Source organism: Pavona decussata, unplaced genomic scaffold, assembly GCF_977016875.1.
Source record: "Pavona decussata unplaced genomic scaffold, jaPavDecu1.1 SCAFFOLD_215, whole genome shotgun sequence".
NCBI classification, from domain to species: domain Eukaryota; kingdom Metazoa; phylum Cnidaria; class Anthozoa; order Scleractinia; family Agariciidae; genus Pavona; species Pavona decussata.
In genome coordinates, this window is record NW_028145620.1 from 317,501 (window position 1) to 336,362 (window position 18,862).

At 38.4% G+C, this 18,862-nt stretch overlaps 1 protein-coding gene across 1 annotated transcript in view; it reads right to left on the bottom strand.

The window, feature by feature from the left end:
- Positions 1 to 3,934, bottom strand: part of LOC146459847 (uncharacterized) — a 6,554-nt gene extending 2,620 nt beyond the window's left edge. The window contains exons 1-4 of the mRNA XM_085088756.1: positions 3,300 to 3,934; positions 2,452 to 2,590; positions 1,638 to 1,689; positions 440 to 981 (exon numbers count right to left, since the gene is read on the bottom strand). Of these exons, the coding sequence (XP_084944882.1) occupies positions 440 to 981; positions 1,638 to 1,689; positions 2,452 to 2,590; positions 3,300 to 3,608 (1,042 nt within the window). The 5' untranslated portion in view covers positions 3,609 to 3,934. The remainder of the gene's footprint in view (positions 1 to 439; positions 982 to 1,637; positions 1,690 to 2,451; positions 2,591 to 3,299) is intronic.
- Positions 3,935 to 18,862: the final 14,928 nt, after the last annotated feature.

Consider the following 18,862-nt stretch of genomic DNA (forward strand, 5'->3'; position numbering starts at 1 on the left):
TGTAAAAGCAAGATATAACGTACTATGCGAAAAATATGGTTCACAGGCGACGATACGTTATATCTTGCTTTTACACATTGATTTACTTTGTTCCTTTGATATAGCATGTCATTACAGTGATCCTATGTGAAAATATGGCTGATTCCCTTAGTATGAATATTCCTTGCTGTCTTTGTTTTCATGTTAAAAAATGTTCACTATGTTAGCATAATTTAACAAACCACTAGCACAATTCCAGTGACACAGTCCCTTTAAGCGAAAAATGTCCGGATTTCAACGGGAATCTCCTCAAAATTACCAGGAAATGGACGGCAATTGAGAAATGAATCTTGATAGTTTTATGGGCCTTGATGAGGTTTTTATGTTGAAACAAAGTGCTTTTAAAATAGCGATTTTATGGTGCGGGTATCGAAAAAAGTAATAAGAAATTGATTGTTACCTTGAAATATATCTGCTATTTCACCCACAGACAAAGCCCTTCCAACAACATAGAGATCCATAACTGAACCAATAAATGACTGTGTTTTTAATTCCCCTATTAATCCGGTCTTGAAAAAATGCGGATTATTTCCGATAATACAGTTCGGCTGCCCATGGTCTGACGAAACAAAGAAGTATTCATTCCATCTCTCCTGCAATACTCTTTCAATGCCATTGACGAAGACTTTGATCTTGAACTGCTCACAAGTTACCACTATATGGTTCCAATCATTGACATTGAAGTTTGCTTTTGTCAGAGTGTTGTAAACAGACAGAAAGACGATGGATTCCTTCATTGCTATGTAAAATATTTTCCCACTATTTGTCCGGAATGCTATTATAGGCCCATCAACACCAGTGGATTTTATCCAAAACGCAATCGTAAAATCACAATTCTTGATGTTTATGTTAGGCACAGTAGCGTAGGAGCTGTTATGACTAAAGTAGGCGGCCTTGCTGCCAGGACACCAGCCCTCAGTAAAGTTCACAGTACCAAAATATCTATCAAAACAATAATAATAAATGATACCTGTTGTATTAAGAAGGATGTAGATCTCATAAACAATGTAAGCTCAATTGCCTCAAAAAAAATTAACGTATTGTTACAGCAATTCAGGGTGTTAACAAAGGAAAGTATAGTAAACCCCTGTTATTATGGACACCGTTGGGACCAGAAAAAACGTCTGTATTACAGCGTGTCCTTATTAAGCGGTTAATTTTAAAGAAAATGTATGGAGCGGGAACAAGACTGAAAACTGTCCGTTATAGCTAGTGTTAGTATTCAGGTGGTCTCCGTAGAGCGGGCTTTCACTGTACAAACTGTACACTGCATCATTATTTTTAGGGAAAAACAACATTCGCGAACACTAACCTACAACCATTCGCAAGTCTTTTTCTACATAATGATTCAATTTCAAAAATTTGAACTTGATCCTCAAAATTTAAACAATGGTTGTTGAAGTGAATAAGAAAGAATAGAAAAACAACAAGAGAAATACTAAAGGTAACTTATCATACGGTCTCAACTCAATTTCTCAGCTGCTTAAGGAAGTGTTTTCTGTAACGCCAGTGTCCACAGATATATGGACACCCGAACCATTGAACATTTAATTTAAAAAAAACACACACACAAATTATTTGATTCTTCAATTGCTTACTTTACGTCTGGATCGGAACCATCTAAGAGCCAATGGCTGATTATTCTCTTCCCTAAAAGGAAATCATAACTGGCACATCACGTCCCGTACGTCAAGTATCCGTTTCACGAAAATAAAAAAAAATAGATAAATAATATCAATCTTAGTGATAGTGATTTATAATTACCCAAAAGAAAGGTACCCAATGAGTCTGTAACGGTTTTCTTTTTAAAGATGAAAGTGAATGACAAGAAAACTCAAATGGTGTTAAATTTGTCAATTTAAAAGAATGTAGTATAAAGGAGTAAGAACACGAAGGCAAACATAGTGTAATGAATTTGATCAAAGATGTACTACATGTCTTCGTTATGCTCCATTTCTGACTGTTTTGTGGGCTGGCCCACTTATCAGAATCGAGCTTCCTCAAATATGGATTCGCTTGAAAGATGTTTGTTGCATCTTCTTCATTGACTGTGATGTAAATACAATAAAAGAACAGAATAACAATATTCTTAATGTGAAGTCTGCCACAAAGTGCCTAAAATTGAACAGATATGCCCGACGAAACCATATACGATGTAAATGTTATGAAAACCATATTTTATGACGCCAAATCATACCAAAAACATTGAAAATTGGCGTAAATTGACTTCGAATATTTCGTGGTGTTAATAGGAAGCCGCATTTCAACTGAAACACTCAGGCAACTTTCACAACCCTAGCCGAAAAGAAGTCATTTTCCTTGCTATACCACTGTAAAGTTTGTATTATAAAGATTCCATAAATGAAAAAAGAAACATATAGATTACTTTTTATAATAGGAAACCTTGAGTACCTTTACAGCCATATAGCTCCATCCTCATTGATATGTGGTTATGCCAAGCTGTTGGTCTGAATCGGATGTAACGAGCTCTGATTGGTTTGTTCAGGTCATGAATAACTATGGTATTCTGGTCTTTGTTTCCAGCAAACTCCTAAAAGAGGCAACAAACCATAAAGAATGATTCAAGTTTCTGAAATTATCAAATATTCAGGATTTGTTATCACAATAATAAAGTGTTGTAACCTTAGTTTTCAATTTTGTAGAGTTTTTATCGTTAATTTTAATGTTGGGATGCCTGTGGCCCCATAAAGATTAGTGGCTGTTTGTCCGCACAGGACAAAGAATCGCCATGTTTGTAGTCAAACATTAACCCATAGTACGGATTTGTGGATATTTGGACCTTTCATGGAAGAAAGCTCCAACAATATGTAAGTTCTTGCCATATGAAATGTTCAGTTTAGATTTCCTGGCATTTATCACTCATTGTTCCATAATATTTGCAATATTTTCTGCGAATCGCAACTCGGAAGCGAACAAGGATCAGGGGTGTAATATGCGGATCTGCCCTTGTGAATTAATTGTGATCTCGATGGTTGGATAAATAAAGCTGAGAAATTTTACGCCTACATAAAGTCTTACTCACTTCAACAACCTGGCCCTATTTTTTCAAAGTGTGGATAATTTCATCCAGCGGATAAGATTTCAGTATTGGCTGGAGTACATTTTACCCTTTGGATAGCGATTTATTCAATAGTTAGCGTTATTCGCTCCTTAAAAAATCTGGGCTTACATAATTCTAGCGTTAATTGAAGTGTATTTCTTTTTAAAACTCGTTTTTACGACAAAAACGTGTATGATACCTTGTTTTCATTTTGTCCTGGTTCGCTGTAGTACTGGAAGTTAAAGCCATCGTAACTGTACTGCAGTTTGTATTTCGTCACCCACTGGCTCTTAGCGTTACTTCCTTGTGTTGCTACTCGTGTTACTATAGTTTGCTGATTTCCAAGATCAACCTGAAGCCATTGACTGGTATCATCTGTAAGAGCTGACCACGATCCGCCATTGCTCGAAGCCGCCTGAAATTGCAGCCTGCCTCTGCTGGTAGTATGGTTAGCATCCAATTGTGAAGAAGCACTGATTTGTTTATCAGCGATAGCATTATCTTCCATGCCAAGAGCTTTCCGACACTCTGGTAATTGAAGTAAATGCTAAGAATTATAAGCCTTTAAAGAAATGCATGATAAATTCATCCGCATTCAAAAGTAAGATGCTTAAGGTTACCCGGTACCTTCAGAGGCGTCTTCAGAGGTGTCTCGCGTCCAAGCGATGTAGCGCGTCCGGTTTAAACTGTAGATACCCGAACCCTTATATCATATTAAAGCTTATAGAGCTGGCTATCCAACTAAACCAAGAATTTTGAAATAAAATGAATTGCCGAAATTTTAGCGCTGTTTTCTCGAAAAAAATTTTTTCACTTGGAGGAGCCACTTCAAAGAGCTAAAACTCAAAAGGAATTTGTTCGTTTGCCTTTAAATTTGGACAGTTGCTAGTTTAACATATAAACAACAACGTGTCTGCGAATTTTTTCCTTCGAAATATTTTTTCTCCGAGAGCGATTTTTGTACGATTACTCCACATTTTTTTCATCCTATTCCGAAAATGCTCTATAACTTTTCACTGCAATTGAATATGGCAAAAGCTTTGTACTTAGACGTTGATTTTGACATTACTCAATAGTGTAGGGTATAGGAATGTAGGATTAAACGAGACTCCTGTGAGCCAACTCGAGCTCGTGAATGCAAAAGTGAATAATGGTAGCCGTAAAGCGGTACTCGCATCAAACTACGCTACAAGGATTCGTGGACACCATGCCGTATTGCTGGAATGCATTATGTATAAACAATTAAACAATTAAATTACACACGCACTCTGATTCCTTTCGATACGCGAGGCAACGCAAAGGGGGACGTGTGCATTCTTTTGGTGGTTTTGAGTAGTTACCAATCGACGAAAAAGCGTCCAGTTTTTCTTCCAAGAACCTCTGTATTTTTTTCCTTTCGTCGTGTTGTTGCCGAATGAAACTTGGTACATGTGACCGATTCTGTTTCCCTAGCATGTGACCTAAATCTTGCTGTTTTAAGCATGGTATTTTCAGCATGTTTTCAGCATTCCTTTCTACGTTTAGAAGTTTTCAACCTTGCTAAAGTTGCTATTTTGGCTGTAAATACAGAAATACATCAAGCGTTGTGATGATTGTCGCTATGCATAAGCAAATTTCCAGTGTTTACATTTGTTCTGTTGAATCGATCTTATCGCTCACACTGGACCCCGATTGAATTTTATCGCAGCTTCTGTCTGGGCGAATTTCATCCGCTATTTGTGAGGAAATGTGTTCAGGTTTACACAAGATTACGCCGAGTTGTCACGTTTCATCAATAAAAATAGAAAAAAACACAAAAAGCTTTCCTAAATAAAAAAATTATTCAGATGGGTCTTTTTACAGGCCTAAGAAGCAAAAGCGTATAATTTTCGCCGAGAGGCGACTTGCAAGCGATTTGAAGTCAATTTTGAAGCAAATTTATCGGAACACGTTTTTCAAAAATTTTGCAAGAACTGTTCGGAATGCTAAAAATTGGTCTATTAGCAGTTCAGTACAAATTCACAATCAAACCTGTAATTATTTGCGTGTTGTATTCCTAGAAACACTCAAAGATTACCAATAAAGTCTGCGGATTAAAAGTTGATTTAAGACCCGCCCGCTCATCGGGCTGGTCCACGTGTCTCCCAGAATCTGGAAGATTACAAATAAATGACTGGAGAGAGGGGCGGTTGAGTGTCAGTTTGACTATACTAAGTGTACCGGAGATGGGAAAACGTGCTCCAGTCAAGTCAACTTGCGATTCGCGTGTGTTTCAAAGGTCATGTCAAGTGGTCATTCAGAAACCCCTAAAAAGGCATATAAAGCGAGCGAATCTGTGAATGTGAGCTGCTATCGACTTTGTAAATCAGTTGGAGATACAAGTCATTGGCGAAATATTTACAGCAAAGGGAATCGACTACTTCTGGTGGTAGCCGAGGAGCTTTACGGCGACGCACTTCCACGAAGTGAATTTTTGAAAATCTTAACTTTTAGAGTCGTCAAGTCCATGATCTCTGAAAGTCAGGCATCGTTAAGGTCCAGCGGTGCATCGAGGAATCATCCTCCGCGCTGCATTTGACGGCCAGGAAAGAATCAAACGTGACCAGAAATGTATATCGGAGCCATTGTAACCGCAGACTAAATTTCACTTTAACGCCAACAACTGGAACAAAGGTTATTTCGTTATTGTTTTGCAACGATTACGGTATTTCGAAACGGTTTTCTTTGTGCATTGAAAGATCCGTGAAATATTTACCGTGTACATGTTGTTATGTTATGTTGTTATTTCCCCGTATTTCCTGTGTAATGTTTGTTGCTGCAACCCTGCTAACAGAGCGTTTCTTTCTTGCAAATCTTTTAGCATAAGCGCAGTCGTTCGCGTCTCTAGTATTTCGCATCTTTGGTTTGTTTACGTCCCGAGAGAAAAGGGGACGTAGACAAACCAACGACGCTAAATACCAGAGACGCGAACGACTGCGCTTATGCTAAAATATTTTCCAGAAAGAAACGCTCTGTTAGCAGCGTAATTGCTGCAGAATGACCTTTCAGAACAGTTAGACATAGGCCCGATTCCTTTCAAGTTTCCTCCCTTAGTTCTTCAGATCCGATCTTTCATCAGCGCATTCAAAGCTAGAATAAACCACGATTACAACTCCATGAATTGAAGGGAAAGGCGTTGTTCGTCCACGGTTAATTTTGTCGTTTATACACAGTGATTTTCCAAAGTACAGCGCTTCGAGACAACGGACTTTGTTAAGCTTTCAGATTAATGTTACAATGGCTCGCAAAATGAAGACTACTGAAAAACAGCCAGTTGAATGAGTTTCGCGTGGGCTTCGCACAGCAAAACGGAAGTCTTGTTTCGGAGTGGACAATAAATTTTGACAAAAAATAGCAAGTGAAGGACCCCTCCCTGGGTCTAATTTTTCTCTGGGAGACACGTGACCAGACCCTACCAGGGTCTCCCCTCTCTCGCTCCTTGGGACGTGAAGAGGAGAGACCCTGGGAACGAGATTGAGTTAATGCTTGATTTCCGCTGTTGAAACTGTCAAGCATTTCTTAGAAGTTGTTCTTTCGATTTACCTTTTCGAAAACGTGTGTTTCCAAAAACGCGAAATTGGAGAATTTTTAAGTTTATGACCAGCGTCCGAGTGAAATTCCCATACATTGCGATAACTCATTCACTGCGCATGCCTGGAAGTTAACAACCCACCAAGTGACAAAAACCCCACTTTGCGATAACTCGTTCATTGCGCATGCGCGCATTCACAGTTAAAAAGGTGGCAAGGGAGATCAGACTCTTAAGGTATCAGCCACCCTTCAGGACCGTCCGCGCGCGGACCGCTCTAGCGCTTGTGTTTCAAATAAAAACCGATACAAACCGTGGCCATTGAGTTTCTGCCAAGTTTCAGAGTTATCGCTTTCTTGATCGGGTCTTTCGACCCAAATTTTTGATCGACTTGCACTCGAGCTTCCTGGTGTGGAAACCGACTGCCCACTTAATTCGGACTGCTCGTTCAGCCATTCCTCCTGGTTGTAGTAAGAAGTTAGAACCCTTGTCACTTTCGGCAAATATCTGAGCGCGATCTTTACCATAAGACTTTATCGGTTTCTTTCGTCTTGATGTGGACGTCGAAAACGGACATGACCTTTTTTTCTAATTCTTCGAAGGCATTATTTTACAACGAAATTTACTACGAAGAAACCAAATATGTGTAAGATCAAATGTATTGCGGGTCTACAATGATGATCGGATATCATGTGACTTGTTTCATGATATGTTGGCAATCCAGTTTGACAGGAGTTGTCAACGGGTAATAAATATAATTAACACGGAAAAAACTTTTGCGTCCAATAAATTTTCACAGAAACAACAATTTTTTATGGACTTTTTTTTTAATAGAACACTCTTCAAGAGCTTTATCCGATCATCACAAAAACTCAAATTTTGAAAAATACCAGTCTTAAACGGTGGCTGATACCTTAATGTTACTTTGAATAACAGCAACTCAGTACAAACCGTTACAGCTGACTGTGCTGATATTCTCGCTCCAGGATCCCCAAAATCCACACCTTATAGAGGCAGGACCACTGAGATGGTAACCACTGAAGCAGCTAAAGGTACAAGTTGATCCATAATCTTGATTTGATATGAGACACCGTGGAGGATAAACATGGACACCACTCTTCAGAGTAATATTTTTACAAGCAGACACTGGTGAAGCTTTGCGAAAGAAAAGAAGAAAAAAAAATAGTAATTTGATTAGTAACTTGATTGGTCATTACGATGTAGATACTAGGTAAAACAGAATCTGTGTTTTTCCTTCGAAAAAACGCGATAGAAAAGGTTATAGGAATGCTAGACACGTGTTCTGGAGTTAACCTACGATTGAAGATTACATGTAGTGACGTGAAACTTATTTCAAAATTTTGATTTGGATTTCTGGATTTCCTCAGAAGGTTAGGGGAGCAACAAAATAAAGCAAAAAGTAATCAAAACCAATAAAGGAACACTTATTTAAGCTAAACAAACAGAGGTTACAGTAGGAGAAGTAATTTTACCTTATTTAAAATGGGATTTTATATTTAAAAAAAAAAACTGCCTGTGAAAAAATAATTTCCTTGGCTACACCAAAGTTAATGAACTCTAACCGACCACAATAAATTTTTTCTCAGATAAATTTCTGACAAAAAGTGCTGATGCCTTATGCGTTTTCTTAAAATTCAAAAAACGAAATCAGATTCAAAGCCGCCGCGCGTAGAACGTTCTCCCACCAGTCTAGATAAGGTTGAGGCACTTGAAGATCTGAAGGCAAATTTCATATTACCTGCGTCATTCTAATAATGTCCAACTGCGAAAAAATTGTATTTTCTAGAGCAAAATTCGCGGTCTCGCCACTGGCTTTCGAGCACAGCTAGAGTGCGACAAGTTTGAATGGAAAAAAAAATTAGGTTATTTATTTTTAGTTTTTTCATATTGTTACAAAAAGAAGTTGATGCAATAATTATTAGCGATAATGATAAGCGATGAGAAAAGTCAAAACAATCATGATTAGCGAGATCTATTGCTGGGTGAACATTGAACAATTATATTTTAAAGAGAGTCACCAGACTTATTATAAATCTACCTAGAGTCACGTATGATGCAAGGTGTTAAAACTATTAACCCACATACCTAGCAGGGTTAAATATTCAGAAATATTCAATTTGGCTTAATGACCTCTCACTTACGATTGATTTCACAAATGGGGCGGAAGGATGTTTTGCAGGGCAAGTCATGCCATTTTCGTCCAGCCTTGATTGCTACACAATCTTCCGTGCCTCCAAAGCCATTGTTAGGTTGGTCACTATCCCAGTTTGTGTAATTAGTGAGTGTTCCGTCAATCCAAAGCCACCTGGCGTCGTTCTTCGGATCCCTGTGCAAAGCAATCCACGCCCAGTCTACTTTAATTTTTGTGGCAACTGCTTCAACATTGGCTTGTGAATTCAAAATTGCAAGGGTTGTTCCTAATTCTTCGCAGAATGATTTACCAGCGTTCCATTTTATTGTCTCGTTAAACATTTTAAAGCAAGATCCGTGCAAACCCGGAAGCCAGCTCGTTGGGCAAAGGGCTGCAAGGAAATGTAAAATAAAACAAGTAAATGCAATACACAATACAACACAATGCGTGCAATGTGACGCCAGTTCATGTCATGCAATGCAATGCAATGGTGGCTTGAGATGGTCAGGAGACTACAAGAGTGAAAGATACAAAGCTGGGATATCCAGAATTGTTTTTTTGTTAACTAACCAAGCTCCATTTAACGTTCTATCCGTTAACTAAACTGGATGGGAAACGACGAAATGAAAGAAATAATTCGAAAGTACCAGCGTGTACTTCCCATGGTGAACCTGAAGCGCTTTGCCGCCAAGTTGATTGCTTAAATTTACGAAAAAATCGCTGCTTTGTTGTTACATGATCTGAAAAATAGGCATGTGTACGGTAGAAATGGATGCAAAGTAAATTATTTTCTGGCCATTTATTCGCTTTCCATTGGACCATATGATACATTTAAGTTGTATTTTCCTTTATTTCTGATGGTTTTAGATCTGTCTGCGAGATAGGTTGCTGCAACGCCTCACGTTGACGAGTCTCTCGAAATAGAGACAGAACTTGAAGATTGTCGAAATTAGGTAAGTTCACATAGCTGTAAAAATTCCATGAAGGAAGAGCCGCAAGGTTTCGTTCTTAAGTAACAATTCCTATGGTTCCTGTGTTACAGTTTCCTTGATTTGGTTAAAAATTACTGCTTTACTTGATTTCAAGTTGAGCTATTTTTTTATTGTTCGACCACTCAGTTCGATAGTGGTGTCATTAAAGTCTTGCTGTTGGCTTGATTTAAGCTCAATGTTTACAACAGGCGGTTTGATAAATTAAAAAGATGTAATATAGCTGACTTTGGAGTTTGTTTGTTATAGCGAGTGCTTGTAGGCTCTTGTTAAATTGATCAATAAACGTTGTGCTCAATTTAAGCCTCGACATAAGCGCTCCTCCCCACTCTTGCCCGCGGTCCGTGCTTTTTTTCTTCCCTGAAGAAATAACATTCAATTCCGACCTCAACTAGAAGGCAACTCTATAATCTACAATCTACTGTATAGGAAAGTTAACCATGCGTGAATTCCTTTGAAGTTGTTGGTTCATTTTACTGTCTTATCATTTTTCACTTCTTATTTAACTTCCCAAACTCAATTAGATTGCAATATTATTCTCCATAAGAACCCAAAGCTTTTTGGGAACGTGGTGACAATCTGAACTGAATTGTTTTCTCTGTTGCTGTCTGTCATTGGTCTGTTGGAGGCATATTCCCTGCAGTAGCCTTTTGCAGGCATCCAGATAGAGTATCCTCTCTTGCTAGCCCTTTTTATATAATTAGTGTTGTCACGCAACGTTTCTCTCCACAGACAGCTGCTCACATTCGAACCACATTTCTTTCCCATTTTTTTTTTTTTTTTTGCAGTCAATTGAAGCGGCCAATCATGTACCAGTGAAGGGAGAATGACGTGAGTTTTCGCACGAAATAATGACAACGGAACTTCCCCCAGATCGTGAGACTGGCTTTTATCAGTTTTTCTATTGCGGATAAAGCCTAAACACCGAAAAAAAGCAGTAGACGAAAGCTCAAAGTGTTTCTTGTGTTCTTCGCCCACAGCTGCTAATGGAAGGGTATTTATTTTCGGGAATAGTGCGCACAATTCTGCTGAAATTATCAAATGTTCGTTAGAGTTCGACATCGGCTGCTATACCAGCAGCAAGTTGTGTATCTGCAAGGCGGTGTGTTATAAGCGGCAGCCAAAGTTTCAGGGCGCAACTGAAAAGGTAGAAGAACTTAGGAGAAATTCGCGAATCATTTCAAAGTAGGCCAAGAGCCAAACTATTACTTCGCGCTGCGGATGAAAGTCAAGTACAAGGTAGATACGGTCGAAGTTATGGAGGGGAAGGGGAGGATTTCCCCTCCGCCAACACCACGCCCAAGAAGACAGGTTGCCCCTGTGCTAGGATGATCTTACCACTGAGAGATCGTAGAATTGTCAGCGAACTCTCCCGCATTCTTGTTTTTATGTTTATACCGGACTGTTTAATTTGATCCACATTTGGAATTTTTTAATCTGTTTCATTGCACTTACCAAGTTGACCAAAAGTGAAGACTATTCTGAATCCATTCTTTGAAACATAACCATCCGTGTGGAACGTTAACACCGCTTTTTTTCCAAATAAAAAGACGTCTTTCCCAGACTGCACACCACAGTATTTACGACCTTCAGTGCTGTTTTCATCTGCTATCTTCAAATAATCATAACTGCAAGAAATTTGAAAATGCCTTTTATGAAACGCTCACCAACACTTCAACGTCATTCATAATGCCCCTGTTCTTTTGGTTCTGTACAAATCATCGACTAACTGCTCCACCAAAGTTCAATTTGTGGATCCTGGACTAATTGACAAATGATTTCACTACGGTTTTTCTTCTTTTTTCGCGACTTTTTACGCAACAATTTCTGTCGATTTGTGCCACAGGTCGCCCAAGCTTTATGAGCGTTTATAAGACTCTAGCGAGAGGAAACAGCGAACCCATTTGAATCACGCTGAAATGACCAAAATACGCCACACAAACACTGACAAGGTATTAAGGAGACAAGGTAAGGCATTTTTTGTTCAATTTATGCTCTTTATTTTGGAATTCTAAACACGTTTGCAAAATTCCATAAAAACCCTTATAATTTACACCATTGCGTAACATTCATCGTGACACTCAAATAACAACGTGAGACGTTATGAAAGTCAAACAAACGTCTTATAAACGCTTATACTGAAAGCTTGGGCTACCTGTGCTTGTGCTAACTCAGAAAAATACAGCCCATGAAAATGGCATTGTCATATGAAAAACTTAGTAAAAAATATTGCACGGGTAACCCTTTTAGATGGATGAATCATCACATGAAAGCTACCTCCATCCCACTGGAAGCTTTGATACACGGAACGATGCTTGGATTGCTTATTATCCAGAAGGGTGTCGCTAAGTGGAATCCAACCACGTGATCAACTTATGCAATGCCCTATTGTGATCCGTAATTGTTGTTTTATTAAGAGTAGGGGAAAACCGAAGTATCCGGAGAAAAACCTCTTCGAGTAAGGACGACAACCAAAAGTAAACTCAGCCCACAATCGGAGGTCGTATCTTCGTTTATCGCCTACGTCGAATATGCTTTCTTTTCTTGGCGTGATCGCCCATTTTCTTACTAGGGTTAGCACTCAGTACGAATTTCGTGGGTTCGTTTAAGCACTGGAACAAACGCTGCAGAGTTATTTCTCTGATCATCATTTGTCATTATTCGGCAAGCGGCACAGCATTCACGGTGTCCTTCAAATTCACATTCCTGCAATTACTACCAGAATTGCCCAAGACCTGCGTCTGTCTGGCCTCGTAGCTCCGTCGGTACAGTTGATCAAATTCAGAGGGAGTGGATTCGATTCCCGCCGAGGTCAAGAGTTTTTTTTTCTTATTCTCATTTCCTGACTAGGACTACTACACTTCAAAAACTGCCGGGTTAATTCTCTGATCCATCATTTCATGTATCATGTTATTTCATGTTATCTTAAGTAATCAATCTGAATGCGTGAGTTGAAGCGCGTGAGAGGACAGGCTAGGGTGGGGGGGGGGGGGGGGGTGACTCATATCAATGTATTGAATCCCTCATCTATTGTTTTGGGGTTAGGTATTTGTGACCTTACTACCACGCGGTCATTCGTTCGAAAACACTCGCCGTGCGAACGTCTTACTTGTTTTCTCTCCTCCTCCCCTTACCCCGTCCTCTTTTCTTCTTTGCTTTAACTAATTTTTATGGCGTTTTTTTTTTCTTTGCCTTCACCTTCCCTGGGCTTAATATGTTCGTGATCTAGATATGTATTTAGATGAATCAAAGAAAATCGATTTTTCATTAAATCGGCTTAGGGCCATTGCCCTTAGCCAACTTTACTCCAAATCAATTCTATCTCTGTGTCTTTGTTATTGCCCAGTGAACGAGCTCGGGAATTGCAGCCTAATGATTACATAGAAAATATATACTTTGACCAGGGAGAAATGCATAAATTTACATCAATGAGGCGTGAAAGGGGCCGGTTGAATTTTTTTCAGGTCGATAACGAAATGTATCTTCATAGCTTCACTCGTCCATTGACAGTTTCATCATATTCCCTACGTATTTTACAAGGAAGACAATTCTCTGCAATTTCTGAAATTTCCTTACAAGAATTCTCGCCTGTATAGGACTAAGCTGTAGGAAACCAATTTCATCGTATAAAAATTCCTGACATTTTCTAGTCGCAGAAAAACTTGTAGAATAACTAGTTGAGTTACATCAACAGAGAAAACCCAATCTACATATAATACCTGTTGCGTGTCTTTTGGAGATTACAATAAAACTTGACTTTGAAAATCAGACGCGCTGCCAACTTTCTTACAAGTGGAAAAAAATGATCGTAAACACTAACAATTCTAGTGAAAAACAAACAACGTATGTTATTTGTGAAACTATGGAAACAAAAGTAATGCAGCTATCCATGTTAAGCCACGGAGGAGGACGGACCCGACTAAAGCTAAGGCAAGGCATTTGAACATACCCGAGGATTTTTGTTTTATGCAAATGCCCTACCCAGACCAGTTTTGGACTGTCAAAAGAATCAAACTTTGCCTTTGGCTTAAACTTTATTTATTGAAAATTGTTAGCCACTTAATGTCTTGCGGCTCAGATATGCGTGATAATATTGTTTACCATTCTAAATTAAAGCGGAAACTGAAAGAATTAACTTACAAACATTATCCTCGTTATGAACAAAATATGATGATTCTGGGATACGAAATTTTAGCAGCTAAGTAGATGAGAAACTTTTGACCTTCAATGATCACTTATTTCTAGATAACATCTCTCTTTATCAGTGTAAAGTTAACTAAACTTGCTAAATGCTAGTCTTTGTTTTGCTTACCCACATGAAAAACTCGGCTCCAAGTCAAACATTTGGAAGTATATTTTCAGCGCCTTGCCTTGTGAAATAGGAACATTGTAAACACAGTGCATTCTGTCTGGATAGTTGTTAGGATATCCGGGACTCACCAAAGTATTGTCTACCACTGAACCACATCCTGTCAAAACAAATGTAAAATTTTTTTCACCACAAATGAACAACGCGACAGACATATGCGCCAAATATCATGACAATTGAGTAAAATTTAAATTGGTGTTTTTAAATTATTCATGACAAGCATTTGGTTTTGTTGTTGTCGTTGTTTTTAATTTTCTTTGCTTGGTTAAAGTCATACTTATTCAAGGAAACGTTACGAGTTTAGCTCACCATCTCCTTGACAACTTCCGTAACATATCAAGAGGGAGACCAGAAATACCAACATCATGGTCCTGTTCAGACGATTAAAAATATCATGTGAAAATATTATAATTCTTAACAACACAATTTGGGCTGATCGCCTATTTCCAACCGTATTTGGGAGAAAATCGTAAATTTTATGAGCCTGTGTAGCACTGGTCATAATTGATTTTACTGGATCGTATTACGTCATTTTGCATCGCACTGCTGCTTGGTGTAATGTTAACATTGATTTGTAAAGTATCCTAAAAGTGTGCATATTGTACACAGTTAAGGATTTTAAAAATGCGACGTCACGCATTATTTGCCGTCTATCTCTCTTTTTGGCCTTTTATTAAAACAAATCCCACTCCTCAGCCTAGTTAATTTTTTTAATGGATTTATCCATCCATCCCTCCATCTATCCATCCATCCATCCATCCATCCATCCATCCATCCATCCATCCATCCATCCATCCATCCATCCATTCATTCATTCATTCATTCATTCATTCATTCATTCATTCATTCATTCATTCATTCATTCATTCATTCATTCATTTTCGTAATTCAAAGAAAAGAGATCAAAAAGCTCTGTCATGATCTTAAAAATAACACAATCGTGTCACGTTGTAGTCAAACATTGATACAGACAGCAACACTCCTCATCGCGCGAATTGTTTTTCAGGGATGTTGTGGTGCGCGTTATTTATACATCAGTTGAATTGGCACAAAGTGGTTCAAGCACAAGGCTCAGGGACCTACGTAATTTCTAATACCGTTTCTAGCATCCAGTGCACCCCTACAAGTATGGCACTTTGAAATAATTTCCCACGCACACGCCAAGTTTAATATCCATGTAAGGGACACTGCGCCAGTTGAGGTAGTCTGAAATGTCAGCCGTCTTCTCCCCCTAACCCACAGGGGGGCGCAGGTTATGGGAAGGAGACGGCTGACATTTCAGACTACAGTTGAGGTAACACCTTTGGTTTCTACGACTACAGCAAAAAAATGTTTATATAGAAACCTCTTATAAAATTAGAAGCCTAATTTTTTTGCCTGCTATTGAAAAATAACAGACGATCAAAGTATTACAGAGATTTAGATTTTTTTAAATTTATTTATTGCAATGTAATGACTATCAATCAATTAATTAATCAACAAGGAAAATATAGAAAAATAGCCATAAGGACGATTTGTAAAAGAGTTCTAAAGACTCCATATAACGACAAATCACCTCATTAAAGAATCATTATTATTCAATATATAAGAAATACTAAGACTAACCAACTAACGACAAACAACGAGCGGCAAATATGGGGTAAACATGGTCACGTGGTCATTTCGGCTGTTTGCCGTAAACGTGATTTTAAATCTCTCTTTTAATTCCAGTGCCATTATTTTCAATTAAAGCGTTTGCTTCAAATAAGAATTTTCGACAGTTTCGTGATATACACAATGAGCATTATTCCCTCTCCTCCATGAATTTAGCGAAAATTGTATGTTACCGTTCCATAGCTAAATGCAAAACTGAAGTGGTGTAAATTTGAGTTGGACTTTTACACGTCAAATAAACAAAACTTAGTTACTATTAGTTTACGATAACTGAATGCAAGATTGCAAGAAGTTTCACTTTATACTATGGTGATTTCTTTAATTTTTTCTAATTTTGATAGCCTTTGTTATGTATTTTTATGGACGCAGTCTGCTGCGTTTGACCGCCAACTACACTATTTTGTATAATACCCAGCAATGAATATTAGTTTACGAAAAGATATCGCCATGAACATGCACTCTTGACATGCATAAGAATTTCCATTGAGTGGCAACGGGTATGTTAACTTGGATGAACTATATCTGTACATAGTCGCAGCCATTTTTGTACAGCAACTCAGTTAAGGGTAAGCTGTGAACGGCTTCGTCACTGCACGCGGAAAGGGAATCAAGTCTCTTTATCGCCCCCATTTAGTTCAAGCTTCTTTAGTGACTTAAATAAATTCTCTTTAAAACGAACGACGTAAATTAAAGTAAACACACCGAAATACGCTTTAGTTATATATTTTTTTCAGCGATAAGCGAAAACAGTCCAAAAATCGCAAGAAATTCGAAACAAGAAAACTCCCATACAGCATATTCTTCCGTCAGTATACAAGTAATAAATCTCAAATAGCAGACATCAAAGATGCCAAAGAAAACAATTTGCCTTCCGTGAGAGCAAGACCAGTTAGCTCCCGCTACCAGATACTGATAACACGACATAACAGATTCTTGTGCGTTTTCCTGACCTAAAAGCAATACTTTTTCACATTGTTGATCAGCTAACTTACCTCACGAAAAAAGCTTGTCAACAATTTTTGACTAGCGGCAACAAAACGACACCTTATACGCGAAGCCAGAAAAACGTCTTGAGTAGGGTGCAGGACGTGCTCATAAACGTGAGCTCGACGGCAAATAACAAAAACAAGTAATTAAAATAATAACAGCGACATTAAACTGCTTTTGCAGACACAAGTTTTAGATTAGATGATATATACGAATATAAATTAAACAGGTTACGTCGTTCAACGTCAAAATGTGTCAAATACCAAGTTAATTTACATCCAGCTTTCATAGTTGGCAACAGCTTGGTACTACTTATCGTATTATGCAGAGGTTATTTAGTACAAGAATCGAGTTTGAGTTTATTGCCTCTTTTGTTTTTCTCTCACAATTTCCAGAAGTTTGCGAGCTTGATCTCTGAGGAAATTTTTTCTTTGTTTGTTAATGTGAGATGTAGAACAGAAGCTAACAGCTTGAAGCTGAATCAGACTTGGACGTACAAGCGCACGCATTATGCATGATATTATTTTAATAATTATTTTTCTTTCTCTTTCTTTCGTTCATTCGTTCGTGCTTGCTTGCTTACTTGCGTCCGTTCGTTTTTGTTTGCTTGCTTTCTTTTTTTTTTTTTTTTCTGGAAAATTTAGTAAGTGGCTAAGTGACATAGCAGAATACCAGTGAAAAGTCGCTAATTCCGTGTCTTCGTTAGGTAGTATTTAACAGCGAAGAAATTGAATTACAGATTGAAAAGGTTTTCCAAGAAGTTTCTGCCGTGTAAAATATCATACTGCTCTTGTAACTCAAGTAGAAAACTGCTTTTGAGACTCAAGTACAAAAAGTGTGTTTCATCGAAATTAAAATTATAACACAATAGACGAGTTACAAATCAACATAATACACTATGTTTAATCAAATGGCAATAATAGCAAACTCAAAATTATTTGCGAATATAGGTGGACATAGAGTTTCTCATCAAGTTATCATTTAGCCTAGAGTACATTATCAGGCTTTTCGGTAAGAGGAAGGGGAGTAGGGTGGGGTGGGGGAAGCGAGGGGAAAAAAGTTATACCACTGTACTGTGTAAGCACAGGTCACCAAAGCGTATGTGACACAGGTTAACATGCAAGCGTGATTTGAGAGTTTGTATGGAGTTAAAATTAAATCGAAATTTAGACAACAATGTTCCCACAAAACTCACCAAAAATATAGTTAAGTCTGAAAAACCTTACCCGGTGTGTTTTGCTGTGTTTTCAATGCTTCTCAGTGCTGCTTAACGCTGTTTAGAGCGGTTTATCTCTCAGCAGCTGTTCCACGTGCATCACTGTATTATGTTAATGACAAGGTAGGAAACTAAAAGTCGAATTTGAATAAAATTTGGCCCGTCATTTTAGGAGAGCGCTTCGAAAACCTCGCTAAAATTTGCTTGAAACTTAAGCACTCGCTTAACTGTCTCTCCATATGGCAAGAAGGATGATGTGCGGTCCCTCCTGGGTAGCTCATTTACGGAGGAGTTCATTTATTGAGACGCAGGCCTTCGTTGAAAACAAAGTTCATTTCAAATCGGGTGCCATTTTTGCCGCCGACAGAGCCGTGTCGCTGGAATGTTGGAACAAACTCACGGTCAAACCTAGGCACGAGTACTAAAATGTGCCCAGCCGGGGAAATCCACGGAAAGCCTTTGTCACGTAACAAACCACACACACCCCCTCTCGGCTAAGTGCAGTTCTGTACCAGCCAGCCGACCTTGTTGTGGCCTTTTTCAGTAACGCGTAAAACATTATTTTGCTCATCAGTTAGCCTGCAAGATGGTATAATTGAGCTAGGTTCGCATTAACGTGACAAAAGAATATAAATAGATATACAACTTATACCGAATTACCTCGACATATTTGCTCATCCACGAAAGTGACTACATCTTGCAGCGGATGTAACTTCGTACCAAAATTTGATTATATTGACTGTGACCTACCGAAAACGACTAAACACTCATCGCCAGATCTTGTCAAACGACTAAGATTATTTTTTCTTCCTGCCCTCCTGCTCTCAAGGAATAAACCGGTAATGAGAA